At 54.9% G+C, this 20826-nt stretch overlaps 1 protein-coding gene and 1 long non-coding RNA gene across 17 annotated transcripts in view; one reads left to right on the forward strand and one right to left on the reverse strand.

Moving 5' to 3' along the window:
- Nucleotides 1-683, reverse strand: part of RBPMS2 (RNA binding protein, mRNA processing factor 2) — a 27711-nt gene extending 27028 nt beyond the window's left edge. For 4 of the 8 annotated variants that reach the window (XR_016218252.1, XM_089310560.1, XM_089310561.1 and 1 more), the window contains exon 1: nucleotides 288-509. Coding sequence is in view for 6 of the 8 variants with exons in the window: in XM_089310560.1 (XP_089166686.1) it covers nucleotides 288-374 (87 nt within the window). In the remaining 2 variants the exon portion in view is untranslated. Of the gene's footprint in view, nucleotides 1-287 lie in introns of all 8 variants that reach the window. The other 4 variants (XR_016218253.1, XM_017347958.4, XM_017347959.4 and 1 more) reach the window with 2 other exon arrangements.
- The window catches only part of LOC103351083 (uncharacterized), a 26360-nt gene continuing 5762 nt past the window's right edge, over nucleotides 229-20826 (forward strand). For 3 of the 9 annotated variants that reach the window (XR_007910404.3, XR_016218258.1, XR_518867.5), the window contains exon 1: nucleotides 1316-1412. This is a non-coding gene — a long non-coding RNA (uncharacterized LOC103351083). Of the gene's footprint in view, nucleotides 367-1315; nucleotides 1413-1535; nucleotides 2001-2495; nucleotides 2541-20826 lie in introns of those variants that run through there. The other 6 variants (XR_001794969.4, XR_016218256.1, XR_016218254.1 and 3 more) reach the window with 5 other exon arrangements.

Here is a 20826-nt window from a genome sequence, read left to right on the forward strand (position 1 = left end):
GTCCCGGCCACGCGGAAAATGAGCCTCGGGGCCGGGGCAGCAGGCGCGGCTCGCCCGCCACTGGACGCACGGACGGCGGCCGGCCCACCCCGAGCCCGGGAGGGCGGAGAGACAATGCCCGCCGGCGGGGCAGCCCAGGCCGCACGCCCCCAGCCGCGGGACTCGGCTGCTCCTCCCCGGGCCCAGGCCAGCGGCGGGAAGGCGCCGGGCGCGAGGGCCGGACGAGCACCCTCCCTGCGCCCACCTCGGCGCGCGCTTCGCCGGCCGGTCCCGAGCCGCAGACCCACCTCCTCCTCCAGGGCGGCGCCGGAGCCCGCGCCCGTGCCGGAACCGGTGCCCGTGCTGTGCTCGCCGTCCGGCTTCAAGGTGCTCATGGTGCTGGGGGCGGCGGCGAGGGGAAGGGAACGCGGAGCGCGAGCTGCGCCCGGCCCGCGGGGAGGTGGGCTAGGCGCGGCGAGCGGGCGCGGCGCGGCGCGAGCAGTGCGAGCGACGGCTGCCGCGTCGGGCTGGGGTCACATCAAGTTTGGCCAGTGAGGGAGGCGGGAAGGGTGCGGCGGGCAAGGCACTGGGAACCCGAGCCGAGCCCGCGCGGCGGCCGCCTCCGCCTTTTCACTGCTACCGGCGAGTGCGCCCGCGGCGGCCGCAGCGGCGGCGGCGGCGGCGGCGGCTGCGGCGGCGGCAGCGGCGGGGGGCGGGCGCCGGGGGAGGGGGCGGGCGCCGGCGGGGGGCGGGGGGCGGGGGCCGGGGGCCGGAACCGGCTTCAGCTGGGGCACGGCCAGCCCCCTCCCCCGCCCTCCGCGAGGTCTCGGGGGAGCTCGCAGCCAATCCCCGCCGCCCCCGGCGGGCTCGCCCCGACCCGGGCCGCGCCGCGCCGGCTCCGGCGGGCCTGTGCCCGGGCCGGCTCGCTCCCTCGCTCTTCTCCTTCGCTCCCTTCCCCACGACAAAAGTTTTTAAACTTCGGTGAACTCGCCCAGGGAACTTTCTTAAAGGGGCCGCGCGCTGTCCCGCCCGCGGGACCTGCAGCCCAGAGCCAGGCGCCCCCGGGTCCCTGTGCATCCGCGCTCCAGAGCGCCCGCGGCGGGGCTCCGGGGTCGCCGGCGCCCTTTGTGTTCTGCTCGAGGGCTGGGGTGTCGCGTCCTCCTTGCGCCCCCACACACCCAGCCGCCCAGTCCAGGTCCACCCTCTCTCCCAGCGCCCGGCCGCGGGGGGCGGGGTTCTGGGACTGCTGCGGGGGAGGGGACCAACACCTGGGCTTTGGCCCTCGCTCGGCCTTGTTTTGCTGCGTGACCTTGAGGAAACCACTTCCCCTCTCTGGCCTCAGGCTCCCGGCCCAGAAGGAGGGACTTGGGATCGCAGACTCCGGCCCCGGAGGCGAATCTTCGGGACCCTGTGGTTGTTAGCTCGGCGAGCAGGTCCGTCCGCCCGCCTCCTGGCGGCTTTGGGGTCTTCTCACTCCCTTGCTCCGGGGCCTGCGCACCCCTCACACTTTCCTGCGGGGGAGGGAGAGCAGCCCCGCGCGCGGCCCGGGCGGGGTCGTCTGGCTCCTACCAGCCCCGGGTGGGTTTTCTTCCGCTGTGACACGCACCGCCGAGGGCTGGCCCGGGCCTCTGCAGTCCCCTTGTGGGAAGCCTGGCCGAGTCTGGGGCCCCTGAGCGCCCCGCTCCCGGACTCCTGCTGCGGCCCGGGAACTCCGGCCGGGAGCCTCCCAGGCGGGCGTCACCGTGTGTGGTCAACGCCCGCCCAGCGCCAGCGTTCTGTCCTGACTTAACCCGCCTAGTTAGATCTTAGCACCTGGGCTTTAGGCGGAAAGCGACGGGCGGTGGCTGTGGCCTTGGAAGAGCCGAGTGTGCATCCCAGACCTCGGACATGTGGCTCGGCCTCAGTGTGTCCACCTGCTCGGTGGGGCTCGCCCCACCGCGCCGGGAGTGCCGGGGCGGGACTTGGTCTCCGCGGTAAATTGCAGAGTAAGTCTCCATCCCGTCCTGCGGGCTTTTACTCAGGTGAGTAAGTGGAGGCTAGGGATGGGCAACATTTTTTCCTAAGGACTTATTCGTTTACTTAGAAAAGCCAGCACCGCCACCTGCAGCGGTCGCCGTCCCAGGACCGCCCTGTGCTGGCAACCAGGCTGGAGCATGCTGGCTGCCCACCGCCCACCTCTGCAGCACTTGGTTCAGCCCAAGCGTGAGGCCGGCCAGCCCCTGATTGGCACTTCAGCTGACCTGGAGTTTGCAAGGTGCTTCCAGCCTCTGGTACCTCCAGATGGAACCAACCCTGTGAACCCATCCTGCACAGGCCCCAGGCCAATCTGGCTTTATCACATGCACACCATCACCATTCCCTAGAATAGATCCCATCCAGCCATGCTGTCTGCAGCTTGGGCCCAGGAATATTCCTGCTCCTCCTTGCCTTGGCTGTTTGGCTATACTGCATGAAAGGAATGTCTTCCCCCACCCCACCCCCACCTCCCAGTCAGTCCAAATTCCCCTCTCTTTCAGATCCTTTTCCAGGAGGAACAGCCTTGCCGGGCTTCTTAAACTCAGGTGGGCCCCTGTGGTTAATTCTGCCACATTTTCTGGACTGGAAAGCGGAGACCCAAAGAGGTGACAGGTGACACAGGGCAGCAGTTGACAGGAAACTGATGATGATTTGCGTTTTTCTTATGTGTGTGTGAGAGAGAGCACTCCTCTGCTGGTTCACACCCCAGATGCTGGCCCAAGTGGAAGCCGGCATCAGGGAGCTCAGCCTAGGTCTGTCCCTGAGTGCAGGAACTCAGTTACTTGAGCTGTCACGGCGACCTCTTGGGCTCTGCATCAGCAGGAACCTGGAGTCGGGGCTGGAGCTATCAAACCCAGACACTCTAATATGGGGGGGTGGGGGTATCTCAGTGGTGTCTTAACCATTAGGCTACATGCCCACCCCCCCAATGATTCTTTAAAAATGATGTTCATCATTTCTAAAACCAACTTCTTTTTCTCAGCCCATCAGAATATTGTATGTTATGGGATAAAGTATTGCCTAATTCTAGAATCAAAAATAAAGCCAGGGATTGGCATTGGGCATAGCAGTTAAGACACAACTTGGGATATGTGCCCTGTTGATTATGCTCTTTAAAATATAATAAGGGATGGGTCTTTGGCCTGGCATTGAAGACTGCTGTCAAGATGTTCACATCCTGTGTCAGTCCCTGGGTTTGATGACCAGTTCTGACTTCTACTCCAGCTTCCTGGTCAGCAACATTGATGGCACAGTGTTTCGGTTCCTGCCACCCATGTGGGAAATGTAGATTGAGTTCCTGGCTCCCACCTTTGGCCTGGCCAGCCCCAGCCATTGCAGCCATGTGGGCAGTGAGCCAGCATCTGGGAACTCTTCCTGTCTGAGTCTCAAAAAATAGAAAAATAAATAATTTTTTTAAGTATTATGAGGGCCAGTGTTGTGGCCCTGCAGCACCGGCATCCAATATGAGCACTGATTCATGTCCGGTTACACTTCTTGTCCAGCTCCCTGCTGATGGGCTGGGAAAGCAGTGGAAGGTGGTCCAAGTCCTTGGGCCCCGCATACACTTGGGAGACCCAGAGGAAGCTCCTGGCTCTTGGCTTCGGATCGGCCCAGCTCCCTCCATTGCAGCCATTTGGGGAGTGAACCAGTGGATGGAAGGCTCCCCCCCACCACCCCCGCTGTCTCCTCAGATAAAAAAAAATTTTTTTTAGATTTATTTATTTGAAAGGCAGAGTCACAGAGAGGCAAAGGCAGTCTGCCTGTGTTGGATACCCTGACCTCTGCACTAACTGAAGTTGTGGCTGGGTGGGAGCTTTGTGTTTATAATGATCTCCAAATTTCTTTGGGGTTGGAGATTCTCCCTTCGCAGGGGTTGTGGGGGACACAGGGAAGAAGACAGATGCTTCTACAAAGTGCTTAGGGGCTGGTTACCCATATAGGAGACTTTGTGAGGCATGAAGGCTCCTCGTATTGAGTCTGGCTTTCTGTGCAGTTGGTTTAGCTGCTGCTTATAGTGCTGGCATCCCATACTGAGTGCTGCTTCAACTCTCAGCTGCTCCCTTTCTGAGCCAGCTCCCTGCTAATGTGCCTCGAGAAAACAGCTGATGATGGCCCAAGAGCTTGGGTCCCTGCCACCCACGTGGGAGACGGATAAAATTCCTGGCTCCCAGTCCTGGGCATTTGGGGATTGAGCTAGTGGATGAGTGATTGCTCTGTTTCTCCCTTTCTCGTTGTCACTCTGCCTTTCAAATAAATAAATAAAAATTTTTTAAAAATGTATGCACAGAAAAAAAGACTACAGAGAAATACTGATAATCCTGCTCTCTAGATAGCAGGATTGTTTTCTATGTTATTTTGTAGCTTCCAGTATTCAACAGTGAGCACACATTAATATTATCATTGGGAAATATTTATTTATTTATTTATTTTTTATTTTTTTGACAGGCAGAGTGGACAGTGAGAGAGAGAGACAGAGAGAAAGGTCTTCCTTTGCCGTTGGTTCACCCTCCAATGGCCGCCGCGGCCGGCGCGCTGCGGCCGGCGCACTGTGCTGATCCGATGGCAGGAGCCAGGAGCCAGGTGCTTTTCCTGGTCTCCCATGGGGTGCAGGGCCCAAGCACTTGGGCCATCCTCCACTGCCTTCCCGGGCCACAGCAGAGAGCTGGCCTGGAAGGGGGGCAACCGGGACAGAATCTGGTGCCCCAACCGGGACTAGAACCCTGTGTGCTGGCGCCGCTAGGTGGAGGATTAGCCTAGTGAGCCGTGGCGCCGGCCGGGAAATTTTTTTTTTTTTTTTTTTTTTTTTTTGACAGGCAGAGTGGACAGTGAGAGAGAGACAGAGAGAAACATCTTCCTTTGCCGTTGGTTCACCCTCCAATGGCCGCCGCGGCCGGCGCGCTGCGGCCTGCACACCGCGCTGATCCGATGGCAGGAGCCAGGAGCCAGGTGCTTTTTCCTGGTCTCCCATGGGGTGCAGGGCCCAAGTACTTGGGCCATCCTCCACTGTACTCCCTGGCCACAGCAGAGAGCTGGCCTGGAAGAGGGGCAACTGGGACAGAATCCGGCGCCCCGACCGGGACTAGAACCCGGTGTGCCGGCGCCTGTAGGCGGAGGATTAGCCTAGTGAGCCGCGGCGCCGGCCGGGAAATATTTTTTTAAAAAAGATTTGTTGGGGCTGGCGCTGTGGTGTAGTGGGTAAAGCCGCTGCCTAGCAGTCCCAGCATCCCATATGAGCGTTGGTTCAAGTCCCAGCTGCTCCACTTCCGCTCCAGCTCTCTGCTGTGGCCTGGGAAATCAGTGGAAGATGATCCAAGTCCTTGGGCCCCTGCAACCATGTGGGAGACCTAGATCAGCTGAGCTCCAGCCGTTGCGGCCAATTGGGGAATGAACCAGCAGATGGAAGACCTCTCTCTCTCTCTCTCTGCCTTTCCTTCTTTTGGTGTAACTCTGACTTTCAAATAAATAAATAAATCTTTTAAAATAAATAAATAAAGATTTGTTTCTGGGGCTGGTGCTGTGGTGTAGCTGGTAGAGCTGACACCTACAGTGCCAGCATCCCATATGGGCACCAGTTCCAGTTCCAGCTGCTCTACTTCTGATCCAGCTCCCTGCTAATGCACCTGGGAAAGCAGTGGAAGACGATCCAGGCCCTTGGGCCCCTGCACTGAAGTAGGAGACCTAGAAGAAGCTCTTAGCTCTTGGCTTCAGATCAGTCCATCTCTGGCTGTTACGGCCATTTGGGGAGTGAACCAGTGGATAAAAGATCTCTCTCTGTCTCTCACCCCATCTCTGTTTCTCCCTCTCTCTGTAATTCTGACTTACAAATAAATAAATCTATTTTGGTAAAAAGAGAAGCAAGAGAAGGGAAGAGTTCAGGGACCTTGGGCTGAAATGGCCCCATCTCTGATCATGAGCTGTACCCCCCACCATCACCACCATCACCCCCAGCCCCTGGCTCTAGGATCCAGGGCAATAATCAACCATTGAAGTGCTTGCTCATCACACCCCTTCCATGGTACACTAATGTCCCCACCTTATAGACATGTGCCTGGTCACAGAATCAGGATCCTCTTACAGAGCTGTATCCTGCTTTTCCCACCACCCATGCCATCCACCAGTGGCTGGGGCAGTTCCCCTGACACTGATGAGCCTCAGCTCTCTAGTCTATACCCAGGACGACAGGAAGATGATGGCAGATGGCGTATTAACTGCCTGGGCTCCCCTTCCGAGATCCTCTGCCCCCAAGGGGAACTTAAGCCAATAAAACATAGCTCGGGGTCCCCCTCTTCTACCTGCCTCCTACTGTCCCCGCTCTCCTGAGGGTAGAGGGCCCTGGGGTGGGGGTGGGGAGGATGTGTCCTGCAGTCGCCAGGCACATCCTCAGGACACTGGGTCCAGGGCAGCATTTCCCAAGCAGTGAGGCCACCTGGTTCCCTCCTCTCCTGTCAGAAGAAATATCAAAGGATGGTGCACCTGCCTACAATCAAAGAGATAGGGCCACCAGTGCCAGACAGTCCTGAAGCCCTAGGCACAGCCCAGTGTTTCAACAAAGGTCCATTGAATACCAACTACCAGTGATGCCCACTCTTCCCACTCTACTGGAGGGGCAGGGGCAAGGGCTGCACTCCAGCAGGGCCCACAGACGATCGGAGAGCTTCCACGTGGGTGGTACTGCAAGCCAAAGATCCCCAGGCTCAAGAGGACTGGAGAGGGCACCCTTTGAGCCCAGGGAAGGGCAGCAGGTGCTGGAAGGTTAGGAAGCCGGGGGATGGGTTCCAGGCTAAGGGATCTGGAATGTGAGATTCTTGGGGACATAGGGGAGCGTTGAACAGATTGCAAGAGGCTGGGCTACTGGTTGAGGGGAGACCTTCCGCTGCTTTCCCAGGCACATTAGCAGGGAGCTGGATCAGAAGTGGAGCAGCTGAGACTCAAACCAGCACCCGTATGGGATGCTGGTACTGCAGATGAAAGGCGCCACAGAGCTGGGCCCTCTTGCCTGTCTTTGAGCCACTTGTAAACCTGAATCCCAGGTTCAAGTTCAAGACAGGATTCCCAGAGAGGTCTGCGTCCAGGTGACCATGGCACCCTATGTGTCCATGGGCAGGCCGTGTGATCTAAGACTTGGTACAGCCACAGACACTGTGCAGGTTTCCAGAGTGTTAGATGAGATGCTGACGCTAAAAGTTTCTGCAGTGCACAGGAGGGGACTTCGCTTTGCTGCAGCCCCGGCTTTTCTGAGAGACAGTGCCCCCCTCCCCAGCCAGGTGTAATTTCACCTGTCCCCCACCACGCGGCTGGCATTACGGAGGGACAAGAACTATGTCTGCTTTTCATCTTCGAATCCTCGATGCCCTCCTGGCAGAGGGAGCTCAGTAATGAATGCTGAATGATTGAAAGGCTGGAGTTTCCATGGAAAAATCCTCACGAGAGAAGTATTTTTATACTAATGTGTTGGTGACTGCTCCCCCCCCCCATCCCAACATGGGGGTGGGGGAGGGTACAGAGGATTCAAAAACAACAAGCAGAATCCCAAAAGAGGTGTCTCCACAAGCCAAAGGTTTCTGGCCGGACTCTGATCTCCCTACTGACACCTCTCCCGGCGGCCAGCGCGCCTGCCCAGCCCCGCTGCCAGTTTTGTGCAACCACTGTGGCTTTGCAGATGGAAAACTGAGCTTCCCAGGCTGGAGTCAGCTCACCTGAGGTCTGCAGCAAAGGGAGTTCTTTTCACACTGTTCCCTGGGTGGTGCTGTGTTGGAATGTGTTCCCCGGAAGCGCATGTGTTGGAAATGTAACACAAATGTTAGTGATATTTGGAAGAGGAACCTTTGGGAGGATGTAGTGAGGTCTTAGGGTATGGCCACTAGGAAGGCATTAGTGGCCTTGTAAGACGAGGAAGAGAGGGGCCTGTGTTGTGCAGCAGGTTCAGCTCACCGCTGCCTGTGACACCAGCATCCCACATGGACACTTGCTGGAGTCCCGGCTGCTCTGCTTCTGATCCAGCTCTCTGCTGTGGCCTGGGAAAGCAGTAGAAGATGGCTCAAGTGCTTGGGCCCCTGCATCTACATGGGAGACCCAGAAGAAGCTCCTGGCTCCTGGCTTCAGATTGGGACAACTCCGGCTATTGCAGCCACCTGGGCAGTGAACCAGTGGATGGAGGACCTCTCTCTTTCTCTCTGCCTCTGCCTCTCTTTAACTCTGCCCTTCAAATAAATAAATCTAAAAAAAAAAAAAAGGCTTTCACACAGGGCCTCCAGTGATCTTTTATCCTCTGGGAAGTCTGTGTGTTGTTTTAAAAATGAGGTTTAAGTTCTGGCAGCGATTAAATGGTACTTGCTAAACTTTTACTGGTTTTGAGTCTTTCCCAGGAAACCAAAGGTCACTAAGAATGCATGTTGGGCTGCTTGCCGGAGTCCCTGGCCTCCTGGGGCAGGGGGAGGGCCCTCAAGGCCAGACCTGGCAGGCCTGGGACTCGGCCCCACTGGGCAGCCCCCCAGACCCAGGGACTAACGTGGCAATGATAGCACCTGACCGGGGACTGGTGGGGCGCTGGACTCTGCAGGACCAGGATGAAGGGAGAGCTGGCTCCACCCTCATCACCCGTGTGGCCCTGTGGCTCCCCTGCCTTCCATCTTCCCTTGCCTTCACAAGAGCCTCTTGCCGGGTACGGCCATTCTCTCTAGAGGCTTCCTAAAGTGGGGAGGGGAGAATAAATTTTTTGTTTGCTTTTTACTTTTAAAGTCAGGGAGAGAGAAATCTTTTTGTTTTGTTTTGTTTTTTTTGTTTTGTTTTGTTTTGGTTTTGTTTTTTGATAGGCAGAGTTAGTGAGAGAGAGACAGAGAAAAAGGTCTTCCTTCCGTTGGTTCACCCCCCCAAATGGCCACTAAGGCTGGCGCACTGTGCCGATCTGAATCTAGGAGTCAGGTGCTTCCCCTGGTCTCTCATGCGGGTGCAGGGTCCAAGGATCTGGGCCATCCTCCACTGCCTTCCCTGGCCACAGCAGAGAGCTGGCCTGGAAGAGGAGCAACCAGGACAGAATCTGGCACCCCAACTGGGACTAGAACCCGGGGTGTCGGCGCCACAGATGGAGGATTAGCCAAGTGAGCCACAGCACCAGCGAGAGAAATTTTTATCTCCTGGCTCACTCCCCAAATGGCTGCAACAGCCAGGACCTAGCCAAGCCAAAGCCAAGAGCCAGAAACTCCATCCAGGTCTCCCTCAAGGGTGCAGGGGCCTGAGCACTTGGGCCATCATCTGCTGCTTTCCCAGGTGCATTAGCAGGGAGCTGGATTGGAAGCAGAGCAGCTGGGACTTGAGCCAGGATTCAGGTACGGAATGCTTGTGTCGCAGGCAGTGGCTGAACTCACTGCACTACACCCTCCTCAGACACAGTATTTAACCCAAAGGACTCCTTCCCTAGTGGTGGGTGTTAGGGTGTGGCAGATCATTAAGTCCATGTTAAAAGGGGCCATTAAATGGTGAGTGTTCTGGCCCAGCAGGTTAACTGCTGCCTGAGACTCCTGAATCCCACATCACAGGGCCTGGGGTTGAGTCCTGCCACCACCTTTCTAGCCAGCTTCCTGCCAATGCCCACCGTGCAAGGCAACTGCTTGGGTCCCTACACCCACGTGGGAGACCCAGGTGGAGTTCCAGACTCCTGGCTTCAGCCTGGCCTAGCCCCAGCTGTTGGCAGTCATCTGGGGAGTGAACCTGTGGATGAAAGATCTGCCTCCCGCTCACTCTCTTGCTCTGCCTTTCAAATAAATATAAATAAACTTTTAAAAGGGGCGGACATCAAGGTCACCTAGGCCAGCAGGCCCCACTCTTGGCTGCAGCCCAGAATTGCCTTTTTAAAAAGACTTCGAGGCCCTACTGAAAATAGCTACATCCAGATCTCTGGGGGCAGGGGCTGGCTGGGAGCGCAGCAGGTTAAGCCGCTGCCTGGGATGCTGGCATCCCTTATGGGCACCAGTTCATGTCCCTGCTGCTCCACTTCTGATCCAGCTCCCTATACTAATGACCTGAGAAAGTAGTGGATGATGGCCTAAGTGCTTGGGCCCCTGTACCCACATGGGAGACCCGGATGGAGTTCCAAGCTCCTCGCTTTGGCCTGGCTCAGCCCTATTTGGGCCATTTGGGGAGTGAAAAATTTATCTTTCTCTCTCCCTCTTCCTCTCCGTGTCTCTGGAACTCTGTCTTTCAAATAAATAAATAAATACATCTTTAAAAAAAGAAAAAAGAAAAAAAAGGTCTCTGGGGACCAGATCTTGGAATCTTGTGCACTAGCAACTAGACCCTAGGACCTGAATCCAGCTCTCTGCACCAACACTTGACTCTCTACCAAAAATTAATTTAGACTCTGCCTGAACCTGGGATAAGCAACTCGCCCCTCACCCCCAATTGCTTATTACACCTCCACACTTCCAGCTCTAATTATGCTGGTTTTATTACCAGATAATAATTAGCGATAGTTGATGTTCATCAAGTACTTGGTCATTGACCTTGTAGCTCTGTTCTGGACTCAAACCTTGCTGCGCTTAGTTTCTGTGACTTTCGGCAGGCGTCTAAGGGCTTGGTCTGCTTTCCTCATCTGGAAAATGGGACGGTAGGAGGATACTTTGCCAAGTTTTTTGAGGAGCAGATATTCAGTGCAGCAGTTAAGGCACTGCTTGGGACACTCAAGTGTATATACCCCAAAGAACTAAAAACAGGTATTCAAACAAAAGCCTATACACGAATATTCATCAGAGCACTATTCCCAACAGCCAAAAAGTAGAAACAAACCAAATGTCTATATCAACTGATGCATGGATAATACAGTATATCCAGACAGTGCAATATAAAAATACCTGAAAAAGAATCAACATAGATGAACCTCAAAAACGTGGTAGGTGTGCAGGGCCCGACATTGTAGCACAGTGGGTTAAGCCACCACTTATAATGCTGGCATCGTGTGAGTGCTGATTCCAGTCGTATCCACTCTACTTCCCATCCAGCTCCCTGTTACTCCTGGGAAGGCAGCAGCAGATGGCCCAAGTGCTTGGGTCCTTCTATTCATGTGGGAGACCCAGATGGAGTTCCAGGCTCCTGGCTTTGGCCTGGCCTAGACCCAGCCATTGGGGGCCATTCAGGGCATGAACCAGCAAATGGAGGGTCTCCTTCCCTATCTCTCTAACTCTGTCTTATACATAAAATAAATAATTCTTAGAAAAAAATGCTAAGTGGATAAAGGCAAGTATTGTAAGATTCTTTCAAATACAGTGTCAAAATAGATAAATCAGCAGAATCTGGAAGCAGATTAGTGGCCACTGGGGGTTGGGAAGAGGTTTGATGGGAAGTAACTCCTGGAGGGAACAGGGGTTTCTTTGGTGGGAGATGAAAATGTTTTGGAACTAGATAGGTGGGGTGATTGTGAATGTACTGAATTGTACACTTTAAAATGGTTAATGTTGGGGTGAACATTGTGGCACAGTAGGTTAGTCTGCCACTTGGGCCACTTGAATATCTATCAGAATGCCTGGGATGAAGACCCATCTCTACCTCTGCTTCTTTTTTTTTTTTTTTTTTACAAGTAGTATAAGTGAGAGAGAGACAGAAAGTTCTTCCTTCCGTTGGTTCACCCCCCAAATGGCTGCTACGGCTGGCGCGCTGCGCTGATCTGAAGCCAGGAGCCAGGTGCTTCTCCTGGTCTCCTATGTGGGTGCAGGATCCAAGCGCCTGGGCCATCTTCCACTGGCTTCTCGGGCCACAGCAGAGAGCTGGACTGGAAGAGGGGCAACCGGGACAGAATCTGGTGCCCCTACCTCTGCTTCTGATCCAGCTTCCTGTTAATGCACCTGTGTAGTAGCAGATGACGGCTCAAGTTCTGATCCCCTGCCACGCATACGGGAGACCCCAATGGAATTCCTGGTTCCTGGCTTCAGTTTGACCCAGCCCTGACTCTTAACAGACATTTGGAGAGTGAACCAGCAGTTGAAGATCTGCCTCTTTTTTTGTCTTCCAAATAAATAAAAATAAACATTTTTTAAAGTTAATTCAGGGTCCAGTGTTGTGGCATAGCTGGTAAAGCCGCCACCTGTGACATCAGCATCCGATATGGGCGCTGGCTCTTGACCCACCTCCCTGCTAATGACCTGGGAAAAGCAGCAGAAGATGGCCCAGGTGCTTGGGCCCCTGCACCCACTTGGGAGACCCAGATGAAAGTCCTGACTCCTGGCTTTGGCCTCGCCCAGCCCTGGGGTTGCAGCCATCTAAAGAGTGAACCAGCAGATGAAAGAGCTCTCTCTCTCTCTTTGTAACTGACTTTTAGAATAAATAAATTTTGTCCTGTCTCCCAGTAAGAGAGAGAGAGTGGTCTTCTATATGCTGGTTCTCTCCCCAAATGGCTACAACAGCCGGAGCTGGGCCAATCCAAAGCCAGGAGCCAGAAGCTTCACCCAGGTCTCCCAAGCACTTGAGCCGTCTTCTACTGTTTACTCAGGCCATTAGCAGGGAGCTAGATTGGAAGAGGAGCAGCTGGGACACGAACCAGCACCCTTATGGGATGCTGGCGCCACAGGGGAGGCTTAGCCTACCAAGCCACAGCACAGGCTCCTGTCTTTTACTTAAGCAGAGGTGTGGGGAGTGGAGTAGGACTGCACTTAGAGACCTGCTGTGTTCTCCAGAGCACCCCATACTGTTCCGTTTTGTGCTGGTTTGTCTGTCCTGCTCCCCGTGATGTGACAGACACTTAGATTGTTTCCAGTCTTCTGTCATTTCACACGTTTCTATCCATGGGGAAATTCCTAGAAGTGGAATTGCTGGGTCAAAGGAGTTGTGCATTTTAGTTTGTCCAGTTGCAGGAGTAACTCCCACACATGTTAAGCAAACTTCAGACAACTCTGAAGCTCCTAGGCTGAAAGTGAAAGAAGCCCTCCCACCCAGCCGGGTGGCACCCACAAGGCAAGCTTCGCTCCCTGTCCTGGGCACTCCCTCCCTGGCCCTTGCCCTGCACCTCACATCTCCCAGAGCCTTCCCTGGGTGCCCAACTCTGCCCAGCCCTTCCCCGCCCCCGCAGAGACTTTCCCATCTGTCCCTATGGCCTGGGCAAGAGTGGAGGCTCAAGTTCAAACCTAACCCCACACCACCAGACCCAGTCCCCAGCAATGCTTTCCCGACTGAATGTTCAAATCCAAAGCTTAGGGGCTGCTCATCCCACGCAGCATTTTCCACAGACAGCCACCGAGGCCCAGGAAGGAAAAAGTGGCCCGGTGAGTGGGTTAACGGCTGGAAGAGAAACCATCTCAGGAGTAAACCAGTGGATGGAAGATCTCTCTCTCCCTCTTTGTAACTTTGACTGTCAGATAAATTAGTAGGGAGTCCAACTGGGTCCATTCTCCCCAGCTAAGATATCTAGGGAACACCTGCTATTTCCTAAGACTCTTGTCAGTCCCCCCAGTGGTGACGCAGCTCAGAACACAAAGGACTCCGCCCACGGGGAAGGAGAGGCCACTTGCAGCCTTCTGATACACCGTCTGCCCTAAGGTACTGGCAGACCCTGCAGCTGGGTGGGTGGGGGCGGGGGAGCTCCAGGTGTGCAGCGCCTGCTTTGGGCGCAGGGGCAGGTGAACAGAGAGCAGCAGCCTTGGGGAGTGAGAGCTACACTGAGGGTTGTCGGGACAACTGCAGGGCATCTGGGGTGGAGATGGGGGCAGGCACTGGCCTTGCCAAGCTTTGTGACAGGAGAGCCGGAGGGGCCGGGCCCAGGCAGAGGGCACTGGGGTCAGGACTGGGCCGGAAGTGGAGACGGTCACTTTGAACCTGCTAGGTGGGATTTTATAGTAAATTTGAAAACAGGAGGCTGGAGCTGGGGAGAGATTAGAGCAGGAAGGCTTACGGGAACGGCCGCCTTCCCAGAGGGGAGATTGGGGTAGGTGCTGCTCCTGCCCCTCCCCCGCCACCTGTTGGAGCTCTCGGAGGGTCCCGGTGGGCATTAGCATGTAAAAGGCTCTTAGGGAGCCTGGGGGAAAGAGGCAGTTAGCACCACCCGCCCGCTGTTTCTCATTGTCTCAGGCACTAAACTTGGCTGCCAGGAGCTTGCTCCAGTTAGCCCACTGAGTCCTGTGGGCCTGGGGGGGGGTCTCACCTGTGTCTTCTGTATAAGGAAGCGGCAGCTCAGAGAGGTTTAGAAGGTGCCCTAAAATCACAGAGCAAGAAAATGGGAAAGCAGAGCTGGAGTGTCCTTGACCTTAACTCCTTCTCTTAACCTGCACAGCGTGTGATCATTCTACAAAACCAGAAGTAAGCATTCAGGGGTGGGCGCTGTGGCTCCACAGGCTACGGCTGCCTCTGGGGACATCCACATCTTCCCCACCACCCACGTGGAAGACCTGGATGGAGTTCTGCTCCCCTGGCTCTGGCCTCCCCCACCCTCCACTGTGGCAGGTATTTGGAGTGAACAACTCGTGTGAGAGCTGTCTCTCCTTTTCTGTCACTCTGCTTTTCAAATAAGTCATTCTTTAGGGGCACAGTGTGTTGAACTGCTGCCTGCCGTGCTGGCATCCCATCTGGGAGGCTGGTTCGAGTCCCAGCTGCTCTTCTGATCCAGCTCTCTGCTAATGCATCCGGGAAAGCAAAGAGGATGGCCCCGGTCCTTGGGCCCCTGTACTGACATGGGAGACCTAGATGGAAGTCCGGGTTCCTCCTGGCCCAGCCCTGCCCCACCATTGCAGCCATTTGGGGAGTGAACCTCTCTCTGTCTCTCCCCCTCTCTGTCACTCTTTCAAATAAGTCTCTTATTTAAAAAATAATTTAAAAAGCAATGAGATAGGGGTTCTGTGATGTGGTGTTTTGCTGCTAACTTGCTACGTAACAGAACCAACAAATGCAAATTTTAGCCAAAAAGAGGACTTACTGGAAGAAGCAAATCTGTCCCTCGGGATGTAAGGACAGAAACCTCCCCAGGCTGAGCTGTCTGGAAGCTCTCTGAACCCTGTTCTGGTGAGTTGTTATGGAGACTTCATCACAAAGGAAAGCTTGATCAAACTGTTAACCATTGGTGATCAACTTAACCCTCAGCCCCTCTCCCCTCTATTAGGCCATCACAAAACACACCAAACACTGGAGTAAGGGAAAGGGTTTATTGGGGAAAACCCAGCAGACCGGAGGGAAGGGGCCAAGAGGGAAAAAAAGAGAGGAGAGTGTAAGAGAGAGACGGAGAGGAGCTAGCAAGGAGAGAAGAGAGACGGGAGGGGGAGAGGAGAGGAGAGCAGAGAGCGAGAGAAGAGAGGAGCTGAGAGAGCAGAGAGCCACGTGTTTAGGAACAGATCCTTTTAAAACTTTGCCGGAGGGAGGGCAGGAGCAGCGAATCCCATTAGGATGGGGGTGGAGCTTGACACCGGTGGTTGGGCCGCATGGCCACCTGGCTTCCAGCAGTGGCTGGGGGCCTAGAGCCTAGCATGGTGTCAGGGTGTAGATCGCGCCATAGATAAAACTGCACCATTTTCCTAACATCCCTCCCCATCTTGGCCTTCCGGAGGACAGCCCCTATTCTGAAGCTGGCCCTCCACCTACTAGCTAATTAGCATACAAAAAGACCCTCAGCACTTGGGGGATTCCAAAGGTTTTAGGAGTCCTTTGCCTGGAAATGGGAATGGAGAGCAAACACTGGAATCCCTCATCCTTCCCATCCCTGGGGGGCTGGTCCCAGGACACCCCTCTCCCCTCTAGATACCACATTAGGGTTGGTGGGCAGATCCTCAAGTCCCTTACTTAAAGCGGCTCAGTATTTGCATAAAACCTACACACGTCTGTCTTCCCATTCTCTTGTGTATTTTACTTTTTAATTTGTAAAAGATTTATTTATTTATTTATTTGAAAGGCAGAGTTACAGACAGAGAGAGGTCTTCTATCTGCTGGTTCACTCCCCAGATGGCTGCAGTGGCTGAAACTGGGCTGATCCAAAGCCAGGAGCTGGGAACTTCTTTTGAGTGTCCCAAGTGAGTGCAGGGGCCCAAGCACTTGGGCCATCTTCTGCTGCTTGCCCAGGCCTTAGCGAGGAGCTGGATAAGAAGTGGAGCAGCAGGGACTGGAGCCGGTGTCCATACTGGATGCTGGCACAGTATACGGCAGCTTTACCCACTATGTCACAGTGCTGGCCCTTTTTCATTTTTATTGATGTATTTATTTAAGAGACAGAGGTCTCCCACTCTTTGATTCACTCCCCAAATGCCTACAACAGCATGGGCTGAGCAGGCCAAAGCTGGCCCCAGCCCCTCAAATTTAAAAAAAGTATTTATTCGAGAGAGACCAGAAGGGTGCTATCTGGGCTGATTCACTCCTCAAAAGCTCACAGTGCCTGGGGCTGAAGCCAGAAACCAGACAGCAGAAACCAAGAGTGCAACCCAGGTCTCTGGCTCAACCCCTCACAGCTGCTTCCCAGTGTCAGCGTTAGGAAGAAGCTGGAAGGCTGGCGCCGCGGCTCAATAGGCTAATCCTCCACCTAGCGGCGCTGGCACACCGGGTTCTAATCTCGGTCGGGGCGCCGGATTCTGTCCCAGTTGCCCCTCTTCCAGACCAGCTCTCTGCTGTGGCCCGGGAAGGCAGTGGAGGATGGCCCAAGTCCTTGGGCCCTGCACCCCATGGGAGACCAGGAGAAGCACCTGGCTCCTGCCTTTGGATCAGCGCGGTGTGCCGGCCGCAGCAGCCATTGGAGGGTGAACGGTGTGCCGGCCGCAGCAGCCATTGGAGGGTGAACCAACGGCAAAGGAAGACCTTTCTCTCTGTCTCTCTCTCTCACTGTCCACTCTGCCTGTCAAAAAAAAAAAAAAAAAAGGAAGAAGCTGGAGTCAGGTGCTGGAGCCAGAGCCGGTCATCAGGGTTACCATATGGTTGCCATATCCAGGTGCTGGGATAAGGGCTGTGAGAGCCTCTGTCTTAACCACAGAGCCAAACACCGCCCCAGGTGAATCCTTGTAACCCCTGCCCTCTGGTGGTCTCCTAACCTGCCTGTGCTGATCTAGATGACCAAGGAGACCCTCTGTGGAGCTCCAGGGTCTCCTCCTGGACTGCCAGCTCTGCGCTGACCACCGCAGCCACCTTTTGTTCCCCACACTCCCAAGTCCCTGCTCCCACTTCCGGGAGCTGGCCGGCCGCGTGGGCACCTGCCTCGTGTGCTCTGGAGCGTTTGTGGCGTTCACTTCGTCTGCCGACCATCGGGGCTGAATCACTATTTTTCGTTGTCATGAAGAGTGTTGCCTCTGTGTTTCTGGGGTATTTTCTTTGTTTTATGTGAGAATGCAAATCACCTGGCTGGAAGCTTTTTTTGCCCTTTTTTTTTTTTTTTTAGATTTATTTATTTGAAAGAGTTACACAGAAAGAGGAGAGGCGTTAGGAAGAAGCTGGAAGGCTGGCGCCGCGGCTCAATAGGCTAATCCTCCACCTAGCGGCGCCGGCACACCGAGAGAGGTCTTCCATCCGCTGGTTCACTCCCCAGTTGGCTGCAAAGGCTGGAGCTGTGCTGATCCGAAGCCAGGAGCCAGAACCTTCTTCCAGGTCTCCCACATGGGTACAGGGGCCGAAGTACTTAGGCCATCTCCCACTGCTTTCCCAGGCCACAGCAGAGAGCCAACTGGAAGTGGAGCAGCCGGGACTCAAACTGGTGCCCATAAGGGATGCTGGCACTGCAGGCAGTGGCTTTACCAGCTACGCCACAGCGCTGTCCCCTGGAAGCATGCATCTTTAAGATCATCTGTAACTTGGCCCAGCAGGTGCTTCTGAGGGAGTGCCTGCTGTGTGCCCGTTTTGCCTGGTCTGCTACCTCTCCACATGCTACAAGTTTTCCTCTCTTGGGGCCTCTGAATTCCTCTCTTTGATATCCCATCACATGTCTGCGTTCCTTGACAGCTTCTTTTACTGGAATATAGGAAGGGATTTTTGTCCAGTTCCCTGGGATCAGCTCAAGGCCAGGCAACGCTGTATGTTGGATAAATATTTACTGAATGAAGACAGGAAGGAGTGAATGAGGCCTTTGCATACTTCCTGTCACATAGCAGAGACCAGGCCAGTTGGGAGGTTCTTGGCTGATAGGAACACAACCCGCTGCCCTGTGGCCCCAGCAGGGATGAGAAGTGGGGCCTCTGCGCTGAGACGGCGCCCAGCTCAGCCCTCCGATAACCGAAGGCCCCTGCGTGCCGGCCGGGGAAGGCTGACAGGTGGGGCTGACGAGTTCCAGGCCCAGGCTCTGGCCCAGTGCAGCCATAGAACCGGGCGCTGGGCAGAAGCCAGAGCCAAGCTTCCATGATGTCACCCTTCCCTTCAAAGGCCCGCCCCTTCCCCCGGGCCCTTGGTGGCCTTCAAATCTCGCCCAGCCCTCCTGGAACGGCCACTGGCCTCAAGGGAGAGAGGGAGGCTTTGTCCCTGGGTCTAGTCCTAGACCTCCTGGTGTAACCATCCACAGCCATCAGAACACGCACACAACTGAGTAGCTATAGTTGTCTCTACAGTGTGCAAAGTACCCGTGGACATGAAACAGCTACGAATACTAACTGCACAAGACTTGGGAAACTTCTGTACCAAACCCTACTTTTGACAAGAAGAAACTGACTGTAAGAGCTGGAAATGGGCCAGGTTGAAGCCAGGCGCTTCTTCCTGGTCTCCCACATGGTACAGGGGCCCAAGGACTTGGACCATCCTCTGCTGCTTTCCCAGGAGCAGTAGCAGGGAGCTGGATTGGAAGTAGAGTGGCTAGGACTCAAACTAGCACTACTATGAGATGCTGCTGCCGCAGGCGGTAGCCTAACCCACTATGCCATGGCACCGGCCCCAGGAGGTTTATTTCGGCTCATAGTTTTGGAGGCTCAGAGTCCAGGATCAGGTGGGCCCCGCTGGTGTGGTCAGCAGGTGAGGACAGAGGCTGGTGATGGCAAAGCATGAACAGAACAATCCGTGGGGAGCCTGGAAGCATAGGGAAGCTGGACCACACTGGACTTACATAGCCAACCTCCTTCCCAGTCTCACCCCTAGGACCTGAGGACTCCCTCTAGGCCCACCTCCTAAACACCATAATTGGATCAAGCTTCCATCCTTAATCTATTATCCATTAACATAAGACTTTGGAGACCCAGCCTTAAGCACATAGGCCTTTGGAGAACACCAAAATGAATACTCAGGGGCCAGCACTGTAGTGGAGCGGGTTAAGCTGCTGCCTGTAGCACCAGCATGCCATACGGGCGCTGGTTCAAGCCCTGGCTGCCACACTTCCAATCCAGCTCCTTGCTAACATGCCTGGGAAAGCAGGGGAGGATGGCCCAAGTGCTTGGGCCACTGCACCCATGTGGGAGACCCAGAAGAAGCTCCTGGCTCCTGATCAGCTCAGCTCAGGCTGTTGCTGCCATCTGGGGGGTGAACCAGTGGATGGAAGACCTCTCTCTCTCTCTCATTGCCTCTGCCTCTCTGTAATTCTGCCTTTTAAAACAAATCTTAAAAAAAAAAAAAAAAAAAAATGACTGCTTCAAGCACTTGGGCCCCTGCACTCACATGGAGATCTGGATTGGAGCTCCTGGTTCCTGGCTTCAGCCTGGCCCAGCCCCAGACATGATGGCCATTTAGGGAGCTAATCAGTGGATGGAAGATTTCTCTGTCTCTCTGTAACTCTGACTTTCAAATAAATAAACCTTTTTTAAAAAATCAGCTTAAAAAGGCCGGCGCCGCAGCTCACTAGGCTAATCCTCCGCCTAGCGGCGCCGGCACACCGGGTTCTAGTCCCGGTCGGGGCGCCGGATTCTGTCCCGGTTGTCCCTCTTCCAGGCCAGCTCTCTGCTGTGGCCAGGGAGTACAGTGGAGGATGGCCCAGGTGCTTGGGCCCTGCACCCCATGGGAGACCAGGAGAAGCACCTGGCTCCTGGCTCCTGCCATCGGATCAGCGCGGTGCGCCGGTCGCAGCGCGCTGGCCGCGGCGGCCATTGGAGGGTGAACCAACGGCAAAGGAAGACCTTTCTCTCTGTCTCTCTCTCTCACTGTCCACTCTGCCTGTCAAAAAAAAAAAAAAAAAAAATCAGCTTAAAAAAAAAAAACACGCAAACTACAACAAATGGGTGTCATTTTCCCCATTACCCTGATGAGGAAACTGAGCCAACAAGAGTGGATCAGTAGTTACAATAGTTACGTAGGATAACTGGTAAGTGGCTGAATCAGTGCTCAGACCCCTTCCAAACTGCAGGTTCTCACTTCCCTTCCCTTGGCAGCCTCCTGTTTCCTGCCAGCTCCTCCTCCCCGCCCTTGCTGAAGGGATGAGTCATTCAGTCAGTCACTGAAATGGGGCAGCCCTGTGGCACAGATGGTAAAGCCATCGCCTGCAATGCCATATGGGCCCTGTTTCCAGTCCTGGCTACTCCACTTCCGATCCAGCTCCCTGCTAATGCGCCTGGGAGAGCAGTAGAGGAAAGCCCAAGTGCCTGGGCCTCTGGAACCCAGGTAGGGGGCCTGGAGGAAGCTCCTGGCTCCTGGCTTTGGCCTGGCCTGACTCTGGCCTCTGCAGTCATTTGGGGAGTGAACCAGCAGATGGAAGCTGGCTCTCTGTAACTGCCTTTCAAGTCTAATATAATATATATTATATATATATTTTATATATATTGTATATATACATATATATGTATATGTATATATTGTAAGGCAATCTGAGAAGGAAGGGGAAGTGGGCAGTCCCACAGACCCAGGAACTCTCTCCGTCAGTTCCAGCCACCACTTCTCCAGGAACCCCAGTTCTACAGCCCCCGGGAGGCGGAGGCCACAGACGGAGGCCAGCAGTGGAGACTGGCTTCTCATGGGAGGGACTTGAACCAGGCCTCCGAGGACCTG

This window comes from Oryctolagus cuniculus, chromosome 12 (genome assembly GCF_051225735.1).
Source record: "Oryctolagus cuniculus isolate XC-2025 breed Fujian yellow rabbit chromosome 12, ASM5122573v1, whole genome shotgun sequence".
NCBI lineage: Eukaryota > Metazoa > Chordata > Mammalia > Lagomorpha > Leporidae > Oryctolagus > Oryctolagus cuniculus.